Below are 22957 nucleotides of genomic sequence, written 5' to 3' on the forward strand. Positions count from 1 at the left end.
TGATCATTTTTAACACATTTCTGGGTTTTTGAAGTCTGTCATATTCACACAACCTATGTGCCTTAAAGCTGGCTTTGGTATGTCTCTACTATGGGGTTATGAAATACCAAGCTGACTTTACTGTCTGGAGTGATCTGCTCTGTGAAACTTCCATCAAAGCTGTGAACCCATGTATTTTTAGTGGAGAAGAGTGGCGATCCATTTTTGTGAGTCTTCTGAAGTATGCTGTGGCACATGGTGGGCACAATCAGCTTCAGTGGACACAGCACTATCTGGCACAGCTATCCCTGGTGGACTTTTAGTTATATCACTACTTTGAGAGGGGAAAAGTCATTCTATAAAGAGTCCAAGTTCTGCAGAGTTGCTGTGTCTCAATAATTTTTAAAACTGATTTTTGCACATCTGCATATTATAGTGTTGACAATATCATTTTTATGCATTGCTCATAACTCCATGGTTATGCATCATTTTATCTTTACTTTTTACATCTGTTTAACAATGTAAATATTGTTGTCCATGTTTTACCCTAGTGTTGTTGTAGTAGGTGTACAACAATGATAACACAAGATTTTTTTTTAGAGTATAATTGGCTTTCACATGACCCCTTTGCCGCTTTCCCAGTGGGGAATGTGATTCGAGCCAATCACTCACCATTGTCAGAGGCAGTGTTTCTAGCCTGCAGGGCCCCATGCTCACAAATCTAATCTAGCCATTTAAATGGAGCTTTGCTCTATGCTCCCAGCACATACTGCGTCACAACTGTGTAATTGTCTGGATCTTCTCACAAGATAATTATGCCTCATTTTGCAGAGGCTTGAACAAAGACAAAAACCAGAACGTACTGAAAAAGGAGTGGTAGTTCTCTGCAGGACTTTGAATGTTTTAAAAAGGTTTTGTCCTCTCTTTTAAATGACTGATTGTTGATTTTTATCAAACTCCAGACAAACTTGCCGATAGTTCTTAAATGTTTCATATCTTCTGCTAAAATGCCACCACATAATATTTATCTGACTTTAAACAAATTGTCAGATACAGCAGATCAATCTGAGCTGAAAACTTTTCCCTGTAATTGTGTTTGAGCTAACAGCTGACCCTTTACCTCTGCTCTGATTTGACCACAGCGGAGAACCCCTTGGTGTGCTCGGAGGCTCGCTTTAAGTGTCGAAATGGCCGTTGTGTGGACCGCAGCTTCTTGTGTAATGGACAGGACAACTGTCAGGACAACAGTGACGAGGAGATTTGCTTGACTACAGCAGGTAATGTTTTTTTTTTTTATTATTTAATTTAATTTTTTACTAAATGGAACATCTACTGAGGCATGGAGAATCGAACATACACACAGGATTATCTGTTTATTCAGCTTCAACACACACCTTTCCTGGTAAAATACAATAAAGCATGATTTGTTTCTGTAAGCACATGAAAATGAAACAGCTTCAGCTAAAAATTGTGAAATTAGAAACATGTAAGAATATCAAACAGTTATCGATTCCATACAGATGTATAATGTATACACAGTGCTACATATAATATTTACGCACGTTCTAATTCATTACAAACTCCTCTATAATATATATGTATATGTTTCATGTTCATTATGGATGCATTTTTGGAGTGTAATGTGCAAACGTGTGAACTGCATCTAAGATGTGCAAGCACCAGGTTTATTTAATTATCTTATGAACTGCACATGAATCAAATAAAAGGAATGTCAAAAATCAAATGATAGCAGCAAGCAAATACCAATCAATTTTACACATACCATAATTACCCAGACGAATTATGTGCTATTTATAATAACCTTTTAGTGTGATGCAGAGATAAAAAACCTGTGTCCTGTTGCAGATTTGTTATGGAAAGTGGAGCTGCACAAGAATTTAAACTTAATCTTGCGTCAGATAATTATTGCAAAGTGGAAAAACAGTATTTAGGCTTTCTGCTTAATTAAAAAATAATCCTATTTAAGCAGCTTAATAGTTCACAAAGTTGTATATTCAGAATATATCGAAGTATCTAAAGTAAATGTACCTCATTATGTGCAGTAACACTTATTGGATAATAATTACTGATTTATTGATGTGTTTATCTCTTTAATGTTGAAGCTGTTGAAGATTTTAATAACCTTTATATTGCATGGGAGCTTGAACTATAATATTGCAATTAATCTGCAAAATAATAAGTAACTACAACTTTAAAATAAGTATTGTGGACTACAAAGTACATTATTTGCATCAACATTATAATGGAGTGAAAGCAGAAAGCAGCATAGCATGAAAGTACTTAAATAAAGTACATGAAGTACATTAAAGGAATCGTGTAATCTTTTGGTGTTGTGGCTTTTAAAGAGTAAATGTAGTCCAATGGCTTTGGTTCGGGATGTGCACTGGAGGAGTTAATCATATACCGAGGGGGGTTGATGCCACCCCATTTCCCCCTTTTGGAAACACCCCTGCATCCATGCACGTATCAATTTCAATACAGTGTATCATTGAATACATTCCATCACATTGACGCATGGATGCATACATGATTACAACTGTGCATGTGTTTCTCTCCTGCAGATGTTTTGCTCAGTAAAAGCCATGACTTTTTTGGAGAAAACCTTAATATCATTAACACAAGAGTGAGACACACTTTATTTCAGCCTTTCTCTCGTGGTCTTACTCCACCAATACTAATCTAATTAAAGCTGGTCCTTCATGAAAAAAAGCAATTATTAATCTTAATAATTTTTTCTGTATGCAAGACTAATTCCAAGCACATTTCTGCCTTATCAGAAATATTGGCAGTAAACTTTGCAGCAGATTTCCAAACACGTGGAAGCTTGTAGATTCGCTGTTAAACTGGATAGCAGAGCTGCAGTGTTTAGTCACTCAATATGTCACAGAATTTGATGTTTTGGAGACATCACTTAAGAGATATTGTGCAGTCTGTGCTTTATAACAAAACCACTGACAGATTAAGCTTTATGCCAAAGAAGACATAAGCTGCTGTGATTTTATTCCCACAACACTGGAAAAAAAAAACCCTCACTGTGACTTTATTTAACAGAGAGACACACACCACAGCATCATTAGTGTAATGTTTGATGGCAATGTGTCGACTTGTAGTGTAATTCAGGTAGTAGCAGGATGATCCCTGATAGTGAGAATGATGCCTTCTGGTACAGAATGCCTTATTCACTGTCAGGTAGCACTTATATCTGGCATTCTTATTTTCCTGGCACAACAGCCAGCTACTGTCAACACCTCACTTGTTCTTCCACTGGCAAGCCTGTGATTTCTGCCAGCAGTCTAATCCTGATGCACGTATAACCACCGGAAACCCAGTGTGGACCTGCTGTCAGGTGTTCTTCCATGTTTTAAAAAATAATAATAAAAAAATCAGTATATAACTGTCCTGCCAGGAGACTGTTGTCATATTGATTTATACTTTGAGAATGAAAGTCTGTCAAAAGTAACACAAACAAAAACAAGCTAAGTGGAAAGTTGAAAACTATCAGCATCTATAGCCCACTACACACTACTGTTATTACCAGGACTGAGTCAGGCAGAAACTTGATTGAAACTCAAGAGGCAAAACATGTCTACTAAACAGTAAGGAGCACTGCAGCAGTCGCACAGCAGCCGTCAAAAAGTTTTGTCCAGCTTTTCCTCAACTGCCACTGCTGACAAAGTACAAGCCGTAGCTGCTGAAGCTAATTATTCTGCCCAATTTTCCTTCAAAAACTATTATTTTCAAGTCAAAATTAATAAGCTGGAGTTGGTCAACTTTTTTCCCAATTTTGTGAAGCCGAATTAATGAATGCATTACTATTATTTCTTCTTGTTTGTGTTATGAAAGAGACAGAGCGAAAAGGCAGTCTATCTGTAATTACAAGCCCGTCCTCCACAACTCAATGCAAAGGCGCAGAATGCTGAATAGCACTGTATTGTGATGCAGAAATATTGATCGATATCTGTGTCCACTGCACTCCATTTCCTTGTTGACAAGTGAACAATACCAAGTCCACTACTTGCTGGAAGAATCCTTGTGGCTGTAGTTTTGGCATCTGAAGCATTAGATCTCAGAAAGCATTACTTCACACTGTATGGAGAGTTGCAGTGATCAAACAGAAAACCTAATGGTAGATTTTTTTTTTTGTTCATCTTTTACAGCTCTGTTACATTATGTCATAAAATGTTCAACTGCATCAATATGGGCTCAGTGAAGATCTATCAAGTGATACATGACTGGGAATTTTGATGGTCCTGAGTGCAATTATTTGGCTCCATTAACTACAGAGAGAAAGTGTTCTGCCTAGAAGCAATTCTATTATAACTGCTGCAATGGTTGACGGAGTGGTTTCTCAGAATGCATCTACCTCTAAACTGTCTGCAGGTGATGGAGTGCCAAGTTTTACCCTTTCCTTATCGCAGAAAACTCCGCCCAAAAAGCTTACATTTTCAGCTATCTAGTTTGCGAGTTTTTGGATTTCACAGAAATGTGTCTGCGCACCAACTTCTAACCTGAGTCTGTTTGGGTATGTTGTTGTATTCCCTCAAGACTTTGTGTCAGCACAGGTTTTATGGTAATATTTGTGTGCATGGAGAGCAAATAACCTAAATGTTCTCTTGCTCATATTTGCTGCTTGAGTCTTGTGTACTGTAGCATTACGTAAAGTGTAAGTGCTAAAACGTTTTTAGACTTTCTTCTTTTGACCCCAGAAAAGGATCAAGGAAGATCAGTTCCATTTTTCGCACACTACTTTGGAAGGAGTGAAAGTATCGCTGTGGTTTGACTCTTGGGATCTCTTTCCCATTTGCACACAGACATTCACAATCAATTCATCACTTTAGAGGACATTTTGTTGTATTAATGTATTAATTTCGTGCAGACTTGCTCGACCCTAGATCATAATCTTCTGCTTATCTAACCTTAGCTTAACAAAATCCTAACCTTGTGTCTGATAGTCAATGTATTTATTTAAATGTCATAGGGACTTGCTTTCAGTTTCTATAAGGAAGCCCCGACCCCATAATGTGACTATGTAAACACATTTAGGTCCCCACAACAAGAGGACTGCTTGGACCACACACTCTCTCTCACCTTACATTCGACTCTGACTTTTCCTCTCTTTATAATAAGCAAAGACCTGGAGGTGAGTGATAAGGCATGCAATATCTGTTCTCAGCCACCCGACCGTACCATCTCCCTCCTCGCTCCTTCCTCTTCCTCGCTTCCACTGTTCAACCACTCTTTCTCCTTATTCATAATTACTCGCTTCAGTGTCTCTACACTTGGTTCTTCTATGTGAATGAGTGTAGTGAGAGATCACCTCCCAAGTCTGTCAGTGGATAGCTCATGACGGCATTTACCTGCTAGGATTTGGTTATCCTGCCCTGGAGGGGTCAGGCAATGAAATCTACAAAGGCAGCATCATCCTCTCGGCTTTGTTATGCCTCCAGTGTTTTTAGTTCTCATCCGAGTGATTTTAAACAATGTAGCGCAGTTAGGCACTAACAGAGCAGAGCACAGAGCTGCTTTTAATGTTTTATTGGATAGGTAATTGATTTTTCAAATAGCAGAAAGGTGCCAAAGTGGCAGACAATACACAATTCCTATAAATGCATTTGTGCAATCATCGCACAGTGAGATAGGAGGATTGGGATGGGTCTACTGTAATGGATATCGGAGATAAAGAAATGGAAAGGGGCACCACATAAACATAATATAGTGAACCAGAAATGGAGTCGCAGGAAGCAATGAATAGCAATGGGCAGGAAGATGGAGGTAAGCAAAGAGAGACAGGCGATTTGGCAGAGAAAGGAAGGGATTTGGATAAAAGTGAGTGAGGGGTAGCGATAAGCTCGAGAGGATGAGAGCAGCATCTATCACGTCGGGCCCTGAGGCCGACCGGTACAACTCTGGAAACAGAAATGACTTGAAAGCTGGTTTTCCACAGCCGAGCTTCGCTTTGCTCTCCCCAGTCCTCCCTTCTTCTTACAGCAGAGGATAGAGTGCAGTCAATGTTTGTGCATGTTTGCATCTGAAACAAACTTTTATTGAAACACTGCTGCAGGGCATACAGGACATACAGGTCCAGATGTTGGGGGAGCCCTTACTGAGAACAAGAGAGCCTCTCTGCATATCCAAAAGAGCATGTGCATGAGTGGATAAGCACATACACAGAGCTACAGTGTGTCAGAAGCTGGTTGTTCTGCATATTTGATGTGAAAAATAATGCTGTCAGGACACATAAAACTTTCTGAAGGTCGCGGCACTTGACAAGTTAAAGGACTCAGAACAAAAGTGATGAGCACAGCTCCATTCACTGCAGCTGACCTGTTTTAAAAACTGGAGATTCCCCTTAGAGGTTTTTAAGAAGAGCAGTTGAAACACTCACATCAGCGTCGTTACACGTTAATTAACACAAGTAGACAGAGTATCAGATGGCGTGGAGACTGTCGAAAAGTGTGATAATGATTAAAACTCACACCTCCCCCATCTCAAAGACAATTCTTCTTGTCCCTTTTTAATTAAAGTTTAGAAGCAAGAAACAGGGAGGGGAAATGATGTAAAGGTAGGAACAGAAGGGCCAGGGGATGATTTGAGGGCTTCAAAAACCTCTCAGCTGGCTTTGTGCATTTCTGAAGATAAGGCATGCTTTGTAGAGTCACAGCCATCAAAGAATTGTGGGGTTTTTTTTCCTGTTGTGTTTTCATACACAAAAAACTGTGTGAAGCATGCAGTAGCAAAGCTCTAAAACCCTGCATTAAGTTTAGCATAAGCTTTCAAATTTGCATGAGTAAGATTTATGCCCTCTCTGCTGCCTCTCCCCTAGACTACATTTGTTTTAATATCAGGGCAATAATTGGGCAAATAATAAATCTTTAAACTCTTGAAGACTGCACAGCCTGTGATTCACAAACACTTTCAATTACTGTTGTGAGGCTCTCAGTTCCTTCTTTGAACAAAAGGGGTGACATCGGGTCTGAATACCGAAACTCTTTAAATATGTTGGCATTCAGATTGCGTCATTGTTTGCAAGATAGAGCCAGTTACATGTGCATTGCAATTGTAGCTATTTATAGTATTTTTGACACGTGTGTCTTGCATCATCGTTACAATTAGGGAATTACACCCAAGGGTAGACCTTTGTTTATTGTGTGTTGTATGGTATACTTATTTGGCTATGTTCAGACCCCAGTAGAAATGAGCAATAAATAAGCCAACTGAATATGTCTCATTAAAAACACTGTGCAGCTTGTGCAGGGACCTGAAAACTGCACTGTCCTAAAATACATGTTTTTCATCATTATGGTCTTTACTAATGTCTCCTTAGGAGGAATCATTGGCCTGCAGGTCCCCAGAGAGCTGTCAGTCAGAGTGAGACACTGGGCACTGAGCTGACGTGTAACATTAATCTGCTACATGAGTACACTGTCAAAACATTGGCAGCTAGCATCACCCCTGACCCTGACTGGTTTGATGAAAATTAGCCCACCCAATAAACACGATCCAAGATCTGGAAAAATTAAACTGTATCACAGCTTTTTTTTTTTTTTTTTTTTTTTAACTCGACTGTGTTTAATTAAATCTGCCAGTTTCTTTTGTACATTTCGATAAGCCTCTCAGTGAGAATCACTTGTTTTCAGTGCTTGTCAGAGGAATTTGGTGTATTCCAAAAACGCCTATCCAACTAAAACACTAATATGCTAAAAAGCTTCATTTTGGCCACCACAGGCACATGTCCACAAACCCTTTTCAATCCACACCGGCAGTACAATAAGCAGTTTTAACCTTCTAGCTGGTATAGTGAGCACGCTCTCTGAGAAGTCAAATCCCTCATTTTAAACTCCAGGGATGCTCCCCTCCCACAGAGAGTAATCTGCAGCTTTCTATTTGTTATATCCTCCTAAGGCTGTGTAAGAACTTCTAGATAGATCCACTAGCACTGCATCTGCTATTTTGCATAAGCACTGTGTATTCAACAACCTGTCTTCACAGCCTTGCCATTTACTAGGCCAATAAACACCAGCAATTCAAATAGGGCTGTATATACAGTGACTGTGTTCTGACACTTAGCAGTAACTCCAGCCTCCCTAATAGCAGTGCCTGTAAATTAGACATTAATATATAGAGTCAGCCTGATATATAAAGAACAAAGAATGGCAGAATGATTAAAAGTCCCTGAGCCTCTATTCACTATTGGTATCCTTTTAGTCTGCTAATAGCTTCTCAAACAGCTACATCCTCCCCCCACTGACTGCTGCTTGACTTTGGCCCCAAATAATATAGGCGCTATAGATTAAAATGAAAAGTTAGTCCATGGGCATTTTTGTGGTAGAGACGTATATGATGCTGAGATGTTGGTCTGTTCATGCCCTTCATCAGCAGACCTCAGAGAGCTGGCGGAGATAGAAAGGTGTGGGAGGGAGCATGAAAATAGTGTAGGGGAATATAATGGCAGTAGACTGAGGTGTGGGAGTGGAATGTAATAGTGCCAGTTCATCAGAGCCAACACACACTTGACAGGCACAAATAGGAGAGGTTGCACATGTCACCGCCCATGGTTTTCAACTTTGGAAAAGTTTCAGGTTTTTGCTTTTGGTAGCTTAAAGTGATCACAAAGCAATACTAAGAGACTCTCAGCTCTTGGTCTGCAAGAAAGGAAGGCCAAGCAGTTGGCAGGATGCTGTTAGTTTGATCCTGCCACCAACAGCTAAGGCAATGCAGCTTCCTGTTTCTTTGTTTTTTAAGTCTGTCTGGATGTTGTAATAGTAGGAGTTTTGTTTTGTGGAACTGAATAAAATAGTTTGTGTTTATATGCCGTTGTGTGCATTCTATTTAAAGTATGTGCTTTTATTTTATTTTAAACTGAGAGTATGTGCTTTTGTTTCATCGTTTTGGTATCCATTCCCACCCTCTCCCACTCACCAAGGCTAACTGTCAGTTACAGGCTTCTGTTGCTTAAGGGCCTCGTTGCCATTGGCTATGACTGCACAGGGGGGTCACTCCCGGGACCAGAGTCTGTATGAATCATCCCTGTCCTTGAATCAGGACCAGTCAAGCGTCGCTGTTCAGGCTGCTGTAAATTAGCAACCTTTCCCTCTTAAACCAATCCTTATTCTGTCACCATGGTGATGCCGGTCAAGTGATGACCTGCAACCACTGAGTAGTGGAGGAATTTCACTCTGAACAAAAGCTCTACTGTTGGTGTTTGGTGGAGCTGTGCTTTTTCATCTAATTTTGCAATACAATGAACCAAAAGTGTAAAAGAAAAAAAAACAGAGTTGGACATTAGTGAATCTGCGAATATTCAAGAAACTAAGACAGGGCAGCCAACGAGGTTCTGTGTGTTTTTTAGGACATTTTATTTTATATTAAATTAAAATGGTATCAGACAGTATGTTAATACATATTCATGTGCTGTTTTTTTTTTTTTGTTTGTTTGTTTTATTGTTACCAATAATCCTTGGAATTAATGTGATCCAGTGAAGGGCATTTCCAAGGACTTATTGGTAACATACCAAATCATTTGCATAGATTAGCAGAGAAAGAGCATAATAGGATGCAGCCAAACAGGAAAAGAGGTAGAGTGTCAGTAATGGGAATAAACTGCCTGATATAGAGGAAGTAGATGTCAGGAAAGTAGACTATGTGTATGACACGTATAGAACTACAGTAGCCTTTGTAACATCACGCATTAGTTTGGAAACTTCTATTTTGAATGCTTGTTCTTTTGATTGTTGTTGGTTATTTTCCAGAGAAGTGCACTCTACTGATTAACATTTAATGTGAGGGCTAATGGTATTCCTGTTCCTCTGTTGAGCAGTGCAGAAGCTGGCATTGGGATTGATGGATAAATCTTGGTGTGATTTATGAGGATGACGTTCTAGTTTAGATGTCTTACACAGGAGATGATTTTTTTTCTTTCTTTTTGTATGAGAGTTGATTTTGACAAAGTAGTAGGTAGAGATCAAAATGACCTATTTTGTGTTGATCTTAAACTTAAGAATTTAATCGGGTAAGTGAGAAAATTAGGACAGGATATTATTCTGAAAAATGTGTGGGATTAGTGTGAGTCTTCGATCTAAGAGGCAAAGATTCAATTTTATTCAGCCGAAAATCTGGGTTATTCCACAAGGGTATAGAAATTGATGGTAAAAATGTGCAGTTTGTTGTCTTGTGAAATTTCCACCAAGCTTTCAGCCTCTCCCCCATTATATAAATTTAATTTTTTGATTCATTTGCTGAGGAAAAGTAAGTCTGTAATTGGAGTCCTAATACACAAAGTTTGTTCTTGTCTGTGCATGTGTTGTCTGACTGCATGGGATGCATCGCTTTAATTATATATTGGATGTGGTTTGCATGAAAGTAAAGGAGAAAATCCAACCCATCTATGCCTTCTTGTGATTTGAATTTTTAATGGTTGCTAATTATATATGAGATGAATTATTTTACCAGTAGATTTTAAGTGTATGTGAGGATGCTACTCTTCTATAAAAGCGTCATGACTTGATGAGTCAAAAGAAAGTCCAGGGTTTTTGTTAAGGGCACAAGTGTTAAGTCCCTGGTAGAGCTGGATCGATGGATACAGTGGCCAAAAGACTTGGAATAGTGGCGAGTGACCGAATACTGAAAAAATACTTGAGTGACACCATAAAATGTAAAATACCCAAAAGGGACAAAAACCACGCTAATTTGCGTGCTGATTTAAGCTTCAACGAGCATCACATTTACATTACAGTAAGTTAAACCTGGCCTCAACTGCCAGATTTCCCTGCTTCAGCGACACTTGGCTTGAAATACGTGCCCCTTTCCTGTATGGCCCCTCACACTCAAAGACTGGCTGACAGCACAATGAAAAGTATGTGGTGCTTCAGTGAGGCCGGCTCTTTTCCTCTCCATCTCTGCATATGAATCATTTAAGTAATTTACAGTACCTTTCACAGTGCACTAGCTTTTTTTTTCCAGAAAATATACCTGCCTAGTCTGCAAACTTCAATGAGGCTCGAAGGCTTTTTTTTTTTTTTTTTTTTTTGTGCAATATGGCATGAAAGAAAAAGTCCAAGAGGTGTTGAAGCTGAACTAATGCTAAATGGTGAATGCTCATTTGTCATTTTGCTCAAGTCCTCAATAGCTGTAAAGTGGTGGCAGATAATTTCACTACTTCTTTGGGAAACTTTAAACATTATTAATGAAGTCCCTAATAAGTTCACTGTGCAGCAGAGAGAACTTAAAAGGAAAATATAATCACTTCTTGTTTTTGATTTCGCTTAGAAATGTTCCCTGCACTTTATTTCTCTGTTCATCCTTTTGTGGTCGAGTAAAAACGCTGTTCTAACATTTTAGAACTGCATTAATTTGAATTAAAAATGGAGAAAAGGATAAGACTTTAGCAAAGAGGCGGGCTGAATAGGATGTCAGTCATTTGGATATAACTTTGATGAATTTTGGAAAAAATGTCAAGATTGTTGTGTGTCTAGAGCTCAATTTAGTTTCCCCGGCACAACCATATTTCTCCAGGCATGTCTAATGCACTCATCCATAAGTAGCAGAACCTCTTAGTAACATTACAGGTTTAGTCTGTGGGAGTGAATCATTGGGGGATCCTCACAGATCTATAGGGCTGAAAAAGCCTTGGTAAAGTTAAATAAAAAAGTATGAAGTGAACTATAAATCGGGAGCAAGCAAACCTCCAGCAGCTGTTAATGTTCCAGTCATTATTTAGGTTCTGAACACTCTGATGCCTTACCATGATTCTCTGATGTGCATTTATTTATTGGTTAGTGAGACAGTCGCGGATCCAGTGTTAATTACTAAGTGGCAGCATTATCCGGTTTGCAGCTATCACAAGTACACAGACAGGGCATTATTGAGTGACGAATTGGGGCCAGCTAGCTCTCACTGTAATTAATGGGCTGGGTTATTTCCTGTAAATGCATTTTCTGCCAGCACTGTAAAAGCGCATTGTCTCATGATATGGTTGTACTTAAGGCGCTGCTGAAATGACACAGGGCCTCAACAGTTACAAAGGTGTGATAGGCTGCAGATGTGTGTTTGGGTGGTGATATAGCCAAGGATGCAGTGATGTAAGTGCTCGAATGCGTGTTTGGCTTGAATGCATTTGTTGGGGAAATGCGAAATGAAAGGGCGAGGGCTTAAGTGGAACGAGGGAAAAGAAGAGTGCCCTGGAGAGAGAAAAGAGGGATTGCATGTCAGTGTGAGAAATAGAAATGTGAGAGGATGGTGAGGGGAGGCGAGGGGGTAGAATATGGCATGGAGGGGGAAAAAGCAAAACGTGTGAAGACGATGAAGCGGAAGAGAGAAGGAAAGCATAGGGAAGGAGAGAGGGATACAGGGTTGGAGGGGAGTTGATGGAGATGAGGGATTTGGGAGAGTGGCAAAGCCATTGAGGGGAAAAAAAAAAAGATAAAACCCTCTGGATTCATTGTATGAAGAGACAAGGAATCAAGCGGAAGGACAGAGAAGCAGAGGGAAGTGGAAACCGTAAATGGGGAAAGGGCCCGTGGGTGCTAGTAGAAAGAGAAAAAACATCAGGGAGTGTTAAGAAAGGAACTGACTGGAAAAGATGAGAAAGAAAGTAGGAAACAAGATATCTGCAGAAAGGGGAACAAGCAGACAGAAACCTGAGAGACAGGTGCAGGAAGTAAAGGTAAAAGCAGAACAGAGAGAGGCGCGGGGGAAAGAGAAACGACTAAGTCAGGTGAGCGGATTGAAGACAAGCATGAGTGGGGGGAGGGAATGAAACAAAGCGGGGTAGAAAGAGGAGAAAAAAAAGGCTCAGGAAAGGATTGAAACGGTAAAGAGAATGGCGTTTCAATGATGACAGGAGAGTTGGAGAAGGAGAGAAATGGAGAAAATAACATTTTCAAATGGTTCATATTTGAATCAGAAGGCTTGGATTAGTCCCTGTATGCAAAAGTGGTCTCATTTATGGTAATTACTGAGATTCTGAACCATTTTCTTTTTGTTATTGTTATCTAGCCACTTTTTCTGACTCATCCTGCTCATGTGCCATTAGTCTCCCATCTATTTCGTTGAGTCTTTAGCATTTGGCTCCCATCTCTGCTCTTTTCACATCATGTGTTTTACAGTTTCACTTCCTCCTGCCCAGTGTCTTGACTCCACTCATCACAGGCTTTCCCCCCTCCTCTATTCTCTGCTCTTCCCCCCCCCCCCCCCCCCGGCAGTCTGTGGTCACTTTGTTCACATGCACAATTGAATGCTTGAGATCATAATGCTTCTTGGTTCCTGCTGTGTTTTTTATGTTTTTATTATCCTAACACCCAACCTCGTATTTTTTTCTGTCTTCCACCCTCTCACACACACATTTTTTTTCTCTTGGTGTTGTTCTCATTGTTTTATGTTGCCATAAGGCCACCCAAAGGGCAGAGCCATAAAAAAACTATGCTGGAGTTTAAGAGAGCCTGGATACAGGGACAGAAAAGGAGCAACACATATAGTGAATTATAGTGACTGATTGTTTTGTTGTGTTGCACTTTTGGTCATTCTTCTAAGCAGCTTTTCTTGATAGAAGGAACATGTAAAAAGTAGGGATGTCAAAGTTAATGTGATAACAATGCGTTAATGCAACATTTTTTTAACGCCTTTAATTTTTTTGACGCGGAATTAACGCACTCACACACTTCTGGCCTGTGACCTTTGGCCCGCCTCGTTTTTTCAGAAATCAGGAAGCGACGCGGAAGTTGTAGATGTGAGCAGAAATGGATAAAGAAAAAGGTCTTTTGAACGGCAAGTTCCATTTTAAAGCAATGCCAGATGGTTCTCTTGACAAGACCAAAGTAATTTGTATTTACTGTCGATGTGAACTGAGTTATCACCATAGTACGTCCAGTCTCAAATACCACTTGCTAGCCAAGCACACAACTAACGCAGAGAGCCCTCCTCCCTCTCGCCAAAGGCAGACCACGCTGGATAGCTTTCAAAGGAGACGTCTGGACAATTCTACAACCAAAAAACTTTCAATAGCATAGCAAAATGGGTGGCTACAGCTTGCAGGCTGATTAACATTGTGGAGGATGAGGGGCTACTTGAAATAATTCGCATAGCATGCAACGACTGCACGTATGAATTGCCTTCGAGAGCCAGCACTGCAACCAAGATACACAACTTGTATGAAGATGAGAAAGCCAAAGTCGAGGAGGCTTTGGGACAGACCAACACGGTTGCACTCACCGGAGACTATTGGACTTCTCTAAGTAATCACAGTTACCTTGGGGTAACAGCGCATTATTTTTCACCAGAGTGGGAACTTCAGTCGCATGCTTTGACTGTTATGAAGACGGAGGAGAGGCACTTCGCTGACACATGCGCCGAGCACTTTATGCAGGTAGCTAGACAGTGGGGAATTGAACATAAAGTCAGCACGCTGACCACTGACAGTGCACGCAACATGGTTGTAGCGGCCAGGCTGCTGCCGTTTGAGCACATGCCTTGCGTCACACACAGCCTCCATCGAGTCTTCACAGTTTCTCTACAGAACAGTCCATTTAACAGCGCATTGGCAAAATGCAGAAAGGTCATAGGCCATTTCAAGCATAGCCCACCAAACGCACTGGAGCTCAAACAACAGCAAATTGCACATTTTCATAAGAAAGAGTCACTTACACAGGACGTATCAAGAAGATGGAACAGTACCCTGGAGATGATCAAGCGTGTTCTAAGAAATCAAGAACCACTGAGAGATGCACTGGCACTACATCCAACCAATGTCACGATGCCAACAACAGCTGAACTGGAGAAACTGAAGAAGCTGGAGACTGTGCTGGAACACTGCAGGTAATTTATTAATACTTACTCTTACCACTTTTGACATAGGAAAGTGTGTGTGTGTGTGTGTGTGTGTGTGTGTGTGTGTGTGTAAAGTATTTTAACCTTATGTGAGTGAATGTAACAAATTCTTAATGAAGTATATTTCTCTATAACTGCAGGTATATAACAGAACTTTTGGGAGGGGAGAAGTTTGTTTCCTGCTCAGTGATGCTGCCAGCTTTGTGTCACCTGTTGCGAGTGATGGAGGTCTCTGAGGATGACCCAGCTTACATGGTTAAGTTCAAGGAGACCTTCAAAGCAGAAATGGAGAAGCGCAAGGAAAAAACTAACATGTGGCTCAGGGTTGCAACAGCACTGTATCCTAGGTTTAAGGCTCTTAAGTGTCTGAGCAGTGCTCAGGGAGAGGGAGAGGCAGAGGCCTGCACAGCCTGAACAACCAGCAACATATGAACCATCTAAGAAAAGATCAATTCTCGTGCTTGCCTCAGAGTCTTCATCTGATGAAGAGGAGGACTGTATTGAGAAATGTGTGGAGCGATACAGGGCAGAGCCAACTATTGACATTGAGGACTGTCCCCAGAAATGGTGGTCCAAGCATGAAGGGGCACACAGTGAGATGGCCTACCTTGCACGCAAGTACTTGGCAGCACCTGCCACATCCATATCGTGTGGTTATTTTCACTTTCTGGGCATGTTGTTCAGAAGAAGCGAGCTGCCCTGTCATCTGAAAATGTCATAATGCTTGTCTGTTTGAGCAACTGGTTCAGTGCAAAGAAACAAAAGTAATAGGGACAACCCATGCACAGTATGTTTGTATTTCTTTTTTTCTTTCACCTTTGTGGTGTTTCCATGTTCATGTTTTGTTAGGAAAACAAGACAAAGGAAGCGGCTTGCGTTGCTCAGCCTCTGCTAAATACAACTGGAGAGCAACAAGAAGTATAGCCAAACTGTTTAAATCAAAGACACTGGAAGTATTAAGGTATAGCCTAACTGCACTTTATAGACTTATGTATTACACTCCCCACTGTTACATATGTATTTTATTTATTGTATTTTTATTTTTAATGTGTATTGTGTCTCTCTGTTTTGATCCCACTTAGATGGGAATATGTTTTGTGAGCCTTAACTGTCTAATGGTAAATTAAACAGTTACATTGTATGGGAGTATATGCTTAAGTTTCCTTTATGCATATTTTTGAGCATTCAGTACCTTTGAGGTTTTTCTGAAGAGTATTTTGGACTTGTTTTGAATTGTTGCAATAAAAACAAACATATTTGCATAAAGCAAGTATATTTGTTCACTCCCATACTGTTAAGGGTATTAGAAACATGAAGAGTATGCTGTTAAAGTTTCTTTAGAACAGATTTAAAAAACAAATCTGTGATTAATTTGCGATTGATCTTGAGTTAACTATTGGTAAGTATGCGATTAATCGCGACTAAATATTTTAATCGACTGACAGCCCTAGTAAAAAGTGAGGATAAGTGTGCCTGCTGGATATATACACATGCAAATCTGTGTGTATTCTGAGTGAGTACATTAAAGGTATTTATGGCTTATTACAGTAATGGAAATGGGTCAGAAGAGGAGAGCCATGGGGTCAGAGTAGCTAGCCATCTGGACACAAGCTGGAGTCTGATCAACCTCAGCCTTGTCAACTGGATAGATGTATTTACATAGATATTAACTTTCCTGAAATGTTTGATAGGTGATATTTTAACTGTTGTCAGTGTAAAAGAACTGACGATTATAATCAGTTATAAAACAGAACAGTACAATACAGAGAGAGTTTCTTTTGACTGTTTTGTGGGTGGTGTAGGTGTGGTGAATCTAAAGTGAACATATGTGTGAATGTGAGTGCGGATGGTTTGTTTGCCCTGCGACAGACTGGCTATCTCTCCACGGTGTACCCCGCCTTTTTGTGACCCTGATAAGGATAAGACGATGGATGGATGAATGCATGTTTTGCTTTTTTAACATTACTGCCGACTGATATTTCAGTGTGGCAGACTTTTGGTTATTAGTAGCTTTTTATCCTGTTTATCCGCATTTATAATGACCAGTGAATGAAATTTTTAAAAAGTAAAGAAAAAGTGGGAGAAACACCCTTCAGCCATGTTGTGAATGTGGAGATTCACTCAACATCACTGGCAGCACATGTTTGGAACTCAACAAACAAGCATGTAAACGAGTAACTGATGACTTATTGTAACAAGTTAGTCCCTGTACTTTTAACTTGTACGAGGTGAAGTGAGTGTACGAGGAGTGTCTTTGTGTACATGGGTAAGTACTGTATGTGTTTGTGAATGCTGTGATCCACTAGGAATATAGGGATTTGAAGTAAGTAGGCACTTCAGTTGTTTGTAGATTGAGGTTATAGTGTCACAGTACTGCATTTTACAACACTATCATGCTGGATAAGTACTGAACATAAGCAGCCACTTGTAGGTTGTGTTATGGCTGGGATTACCAGAATATTTACCAGAGTTGGACTTTTGCTGCCTATGAGTAATTTCCACATCACTTCCATCATGATGTGTTTGTTCCAAAAGGAGCCTCATTTAAATCTTTTAATTACAAAGAACTATTTCCTCTTCTCCAAACCATGAGATTGTTTCATTGTGAAAAATATCTGCCTTTAAAAGGTTTATATGAGATGAAAAACCACACACTTGGTCTGGTGTAAATGTTAAACTCCTATTGCCTCTAACGAGGATCTCAAAGGAGCTATAGTGTGTGGTTATTTACTTTTTTAATTATGAAACTCTTTCTATACACCTTTGCTTTCCATGCACTGTGCTGCGGGCAATTTCCTTGTATACTATCCACAATAGATGTCAATGTTTAGACCAACTGAGTGCATTCCTGAGGGATGGCTTTCGAGTGATGTTTTATAGTTGCTAGCCTAGTTTCTCAAAGCAGTTTCTTCCATCTCTGTCAGTCTACTGGGAAACGTTTTAGCAGTGTTAGCATAGAAATATCTCAGGCCTATGATATTCTTTGACTTCTATTTTTCTATTGTTTCTAAGGTTTTTTTTCCTCATAAGTCTCTTGAAACAAACCTCTTCTAACTAGCAGGAGTTCATTTCCATGCAAAAGCAAATATATTGTTAATTTACCTTTTGGCAAGCACTGTTATGTTTTTTTAAAAATTCACATTATACCCAGTTGTTTTTAATGATAGAAATTCTGCATACCTGCCTATATACCAGCTTTAATTTCATTTGTGTGTTGTTTTATTGTTTCTTTTATCTCTAAAATCTTTAATGCAATGCAAGTAATACAAAATCCACATGCAAAATGGAAATTAGGCTTATTATTGTTGGAAAAGGCTGAATGAAATTAGTGAGACGGCTTGAGGGAGATGTTGAATGTGAAAAACAGTACAGTACAAAATATTCAGGAAAACACATTTGCTTTGTGAAGTGGCATTAATATTCCAAAGTATCAAATTGATTGATGCCTGCCAGTACACATTTGAAGTTATTTTTAGTGGACAGACAGACAAGTGCGTCGGCACTACATAGCTTTAGCATGGAGTAAGGAATTGGGACACAGCTGTAGTCATGTTTGTATCTGCACAATTGTGCCTCAGCACACAAGCAATCCACAACATGCTTCATGATCACCCTGCCTAACCATATCATATGATTCCCTCAGGCTATGGATGATGCAAAGCTTAAAGCTGCATTATTAATTTGATGCGCATAACATAGAATCTGTTGCACAGTGCGCGACAGCTTGATGTGTGGTCTGCCTCAGCTGCGGCTGTGTGGGAGAGAGATGCCATTTATATGTTGTAGAATAAGTGCGTGCATGCCTGAGCCCAGTGCTGATAGATGGGATCATGGGCAAACATGTGTTATTTCAGAATAATTAATTACAGGGATTAAACCAGTGGATGTGTGAGTGCACAAATGGGGATCAATAACGTTGGAAATGATGCTCGTGTGCGTGTGTGTTAACATATTTGCCTGGCAGTTGTTGATGTAGGTTAATGTGGATGTCTAACTCACTTGAGGCTCTTGCTGAGAATAAGGTGTATAAAAGATTAGCAGGCCTAAAGACATGAAGTTGAATTGTATGATATGGACTGGGAAACATGTAAGGGATATCTTCATAGCCATGTTTAAGGGAGAGAATCAAATGAAATACACATGGGTCTTTTCATGAGCAAGCAAAAGAAAGAATTTTGTCAAAGCAGATGGACAAAAACATGGGAAAGAATTAGCAAAAGATGTTAAATAAAATCTCCTTTTCATTTACAAAGGTTAAACTCACACTGAGTTCTCCTGCTTCAGTTTAGTCAATAAGCCACAGGGCTTTTGTGCATGCTTACATATACTGTATAATGGACTGCATAATTCATTTTATAAGGATTGATTTTAATGAGCTGTGAGGTGGATTTTTTTTCTTATTTTCTGTTTTCTTTTTTAAATGAAGCCATAGTGTCGTAATTAGTCAGCATAGGAGGTTACACAGAACACCGTTCAGCGTATCTTCACAACTGATCGACCACTGCTTTCAGTCTTCTTTGTTCTTAAAGAAGATGTCAGTCAGCTATTTCCAACTGTGCTTTTTGCTTGATATTCAAAAACATGCAAATGGGTGTGCAGGGAAAGAAAAGAGAAGCGAGTGAGAGGGAGAGCGAGGCAAGAAAAACCAAGATGCAATAATAGACAGGGACTGTGCAAAAACCACACAGAGATGGTGACATACTTAGCGCATATTCTAGTGAGACAAATCAAATTTCTGTTGGGATTTTTTTTTCCCCCTTGCATTTTCATCAGCACAGCTCCTCATTATTTGTTCAGACCGCATACTGTGCATGACTTGCTTTCTTCACATACTCGCTTCAGCTTGCTTTCCCATACATAAAGGGTCAAGCACTTATCTCAGAGAGCACACAGGGACCGGTCTTCCCTTAAGCAGTATCCCTCAATCACTCCATGCTTCTTCGACCCTAACCATCACATTTAGAGTGCATGTGCACGAGCTGCATAACTGACCATAATGTTTCATTTCTTATCACTGAAACAGAGGCCAGTGATTCCACTCTAGAGAAAGATATGAATAGGAGCCATAGACCTTCACTAGTGGGCTGTGTTGTTCTTTTGTTAGACTTTGATAAAACACGCAGGGGCTCCTTACGCTTCCGTTAGCCTGACCAGACCTATTGTTAAAGGAGAGGGGATTAAATGGTAGAATGGGCATCATGGGGTTTTGTTCTGTTTCTTAAGCAGCAGAAGAATAGGACAGAAGTGTACACAAGGGAGGGCTGGCAGTGTATCAGGGCGATGATAATTTGTGTATGTGTGCATGTGTGTGCCTGAAAAAGACCATGTTATCGTGTGTGTGTGTGTGTGTGTGTGTGTGTGTGTGTGTGTTATGAATGCAGGTTTTATCCCATTTTATCTGAACCCAGCTCATACTCTGACTTCCCTGCGCACTTATCCTCACTCTGCGCTCCGACTTATTGTAGCACAGCCCGGCAGAATAAATTGGGACCGTTGTGTGTATCTTTAACAATTTTGAGCAGGCTCACCCATGCTGTAATTTGACATTGAATGGCCTGTAGTTTTTTTGCATGCAGACAGAAACAAAGATACAGACACTGTGCTCAGACTGGAAGGGGCTTACACTGAGTTATATTGTTATATCTACTTAATTAGTTTGGATTGTGCAACTATATCTGATGAAAGTGGACTCCATGTGATACCGTTGTTGGTAAATGTGCATAAATGAATCCAGTTGGTAAGTTCTAGTCTGTTATTAGATAGAACTAAACTTTATGTTTGTGTAACAGTGACGCTTGGAACAAAGTAAAGTTTTTCATGTGGAATTTAGTTCAAAGGAAAAGTCTTGTTTCTTCACTGTTCTTTGTTGAAAGATTGCCAGATAACTTTAATCCTTTGTGCTTATTAATATGAGTGTTTGGGATAGTGAGCAGAGTTTTCTTGAGTGCACTGTTTGTTTCCCAGTTGCGAGTGCTGCAGAATTTATAATTAGATAAAACTTGCTTTGTTTCAGCCTGTGTAAAGTATTCTATAGAACTAGGGGTGGGAATGATAAAGTAACTTCAGTATGGTATAATCCCATTGTGATACATTGCCCACAATAATGATGGCATTGTGAAACAGCAATTTATTTTGCAGCACCTGAATTATCTATATTGTCTGTGCAATTGAAGAAAACAAATGGCTATCAAAAACAAAAAGCAGGAATAATTATTTATTTAATAACTGCATTATGGTATCGGAGTACATGTGTTATCAGTGTTGAAGAAAATTGATTGACAAAATATTACTATATTAATATTTTGTCCCATTTTTTTTAATGTTTAAATATAACACAGGCTCTTCATACATTACCTTTCATATGTAGAAAGGGGAACGTTATTTTCTCCCAGGTCACTCTCTTATACTCTAATACTTATACTTTAAATACACATTGGCTCTGTGTTTGTTAAATGATGATGTACTAATGCTGCTTCTGTGTCCAACTTCCTACTACTATCATTAAGGGTGTTATCTTGTTTACAAGAAGGAAACTTGCAAGGCTAATTTCCTGCTGACTTCTAAGTCTGTTCAGTTGTTAAATATATTGGTTTATTTTAATAAAAACATTTATTTTAAATACTTATAACATACCTACAGTCCACGGGCTTGTGGTTTGTCAGACACTACATATTTAAAGCTTTTGAAAATGAACACTTTGAGGCTAGCTAAGGTACTTGAAACTTAGGGCCAGGTATTTTTCATAGAGTCATTGAAACCATCCACCAGCATGTGTTCTCTTGACAAATGTTTGGTCCATTTTCAGTGTCTGTTCATTCAGATATGATTGCGTTTGTCTCTGCTCATCAGGAACCCTCACACGTTAGCATTCATCTTGCTCTGCTAATGTGTTTATATTATGCTAACTATAGTTCTGTAGGTAGCCACCACGTAGCACCTCATGTTATGACAGCTAGCCCAACTTCAACCCTACAACCTGCTGTTTATATTTGTCCAGAGTGATAGCAGAGCTGTCATTTTAATTTTTTAAGAATCCCTCAGTCAAAACATGATATTTCATCTTTAGAAGACAGCTAACGAGCTAGCTTCCTGCTGACTTCTAAGACTGTTAAACCTTATAAATCATCTTTTTCGTGGATGCCATGATTTTAAACTTTATTGTAACACCTAGGGAAAAAAGCAGCCACGCTGATTATTTTATTGAAGATAAAAACAATTTGAGCAGTTTCTAAATGACAGTGTTTGTTTGAGTTCTTTGAGTTCTTCTTCACAGAATCTCTACAGATGTGCAGAGCCCCTCTGTGTGTCATTATTTCACTGCGGATACTATAAGCTGCACAGGAGCAGCCATTTAACCTGCTTTGATCTTAGGTGTAGACCTGCCAGTTACCAGGGAACTTTGGGAGTAGCTCAGGAGGTGAACCTGTGAGTGGCAGCCTCTGAATGATTAATGACTTCACTGCCACTTATATGATCAATAAAATTGACATCTACACTAGAAACATGCTCAATCAACTTAAAACAAGTAGCAATAACCATTCCCTTGTTTGATTACAGCAGTGTGTGAATGTGGGGACAGCTCCCCTTGGAGAGTCGAATAAGCAGTAGCAGTCTTAACTGCAGGCTTTTACAAAAGGATATTGTGACAGCTCTGACAGCTATTGTATACACCTTAACAGCAGGTTTATATTGTTAAATGTTTTTCCCACCAATAGTTACTGTGGATCATTTTTGTAAGGATGACAGCTTTTCAGGTTTTGTCCTAGCTAAACAAGAGTGTTCAGGAGTGCTGTGATATTAGAAACACATAACACTCATATTGCCTTCTTACATAGTTGGCTTTTGTTCCCTAAAAATGATAATGGATATGATTATGAGAAATGATTATAATCTAGGGGACATCACATAAATGCTAGTGCATGATTCCTTTTCAGCTGGGGACACGCCTCTTCTTACCACACTTCTTTCTTGTTTCTTTGTTTGACACGGTGCTAATGGGGGTTTAAATGCACCAGACATTTTTATATGAAGAAACCTAACACCTAGATGCTTCTCCAGTTCCACATGTCTCCATAAATGCCTCTCAAAAGAAGAGCACACAATGACCATGAAGGAAAATATGGTAATGTTCATCGTG

At 39.5% G+C, this 22957-nt stretch overlaps 1 protein-coding gene across 2 annotated transcripts in view; it reads left to right on the top strand.

Annotated features, from left to right (window-relative positions):
* ldlrad3 (low density lipoprotein receptor class A domain containing 3) overlaps positions 1–22957 on the top strand; it is a 94022-nt gene that overhangs the window by 54920 nt on the left and 16145 nt on the right. For both annotated transcript variants that reach the window (XM_063481203.1, XM_063481204.1), the window contains exon 4: positions 1122–1256. In XM_063481203.1, coding sequence (XP_063337273.1) covers positions 1122–1256 — 135 coding nt within the window. The remainder of the gene's footprint in view (positions 1–1121; positions 1257–22957) is intronic.

The sequence above is a fragment of the Pelmatolapia mariae genome, linkage group LG7 (genome assembly GCF_036321145.2).
Source record: "Pelmatolapia mariae isolate MD_Pm_ZW linkage group LG7, Pm_UMD_F_2, whole genome shotgun sequence".
Taxonomy (NCBI): domain Eukaryota; kingdom Metazoa; phylum Chordata; class Actinopteri; order Cichliformes; family Cichlidae; genus Pelmatolapia; species Pelmatolapia mariae.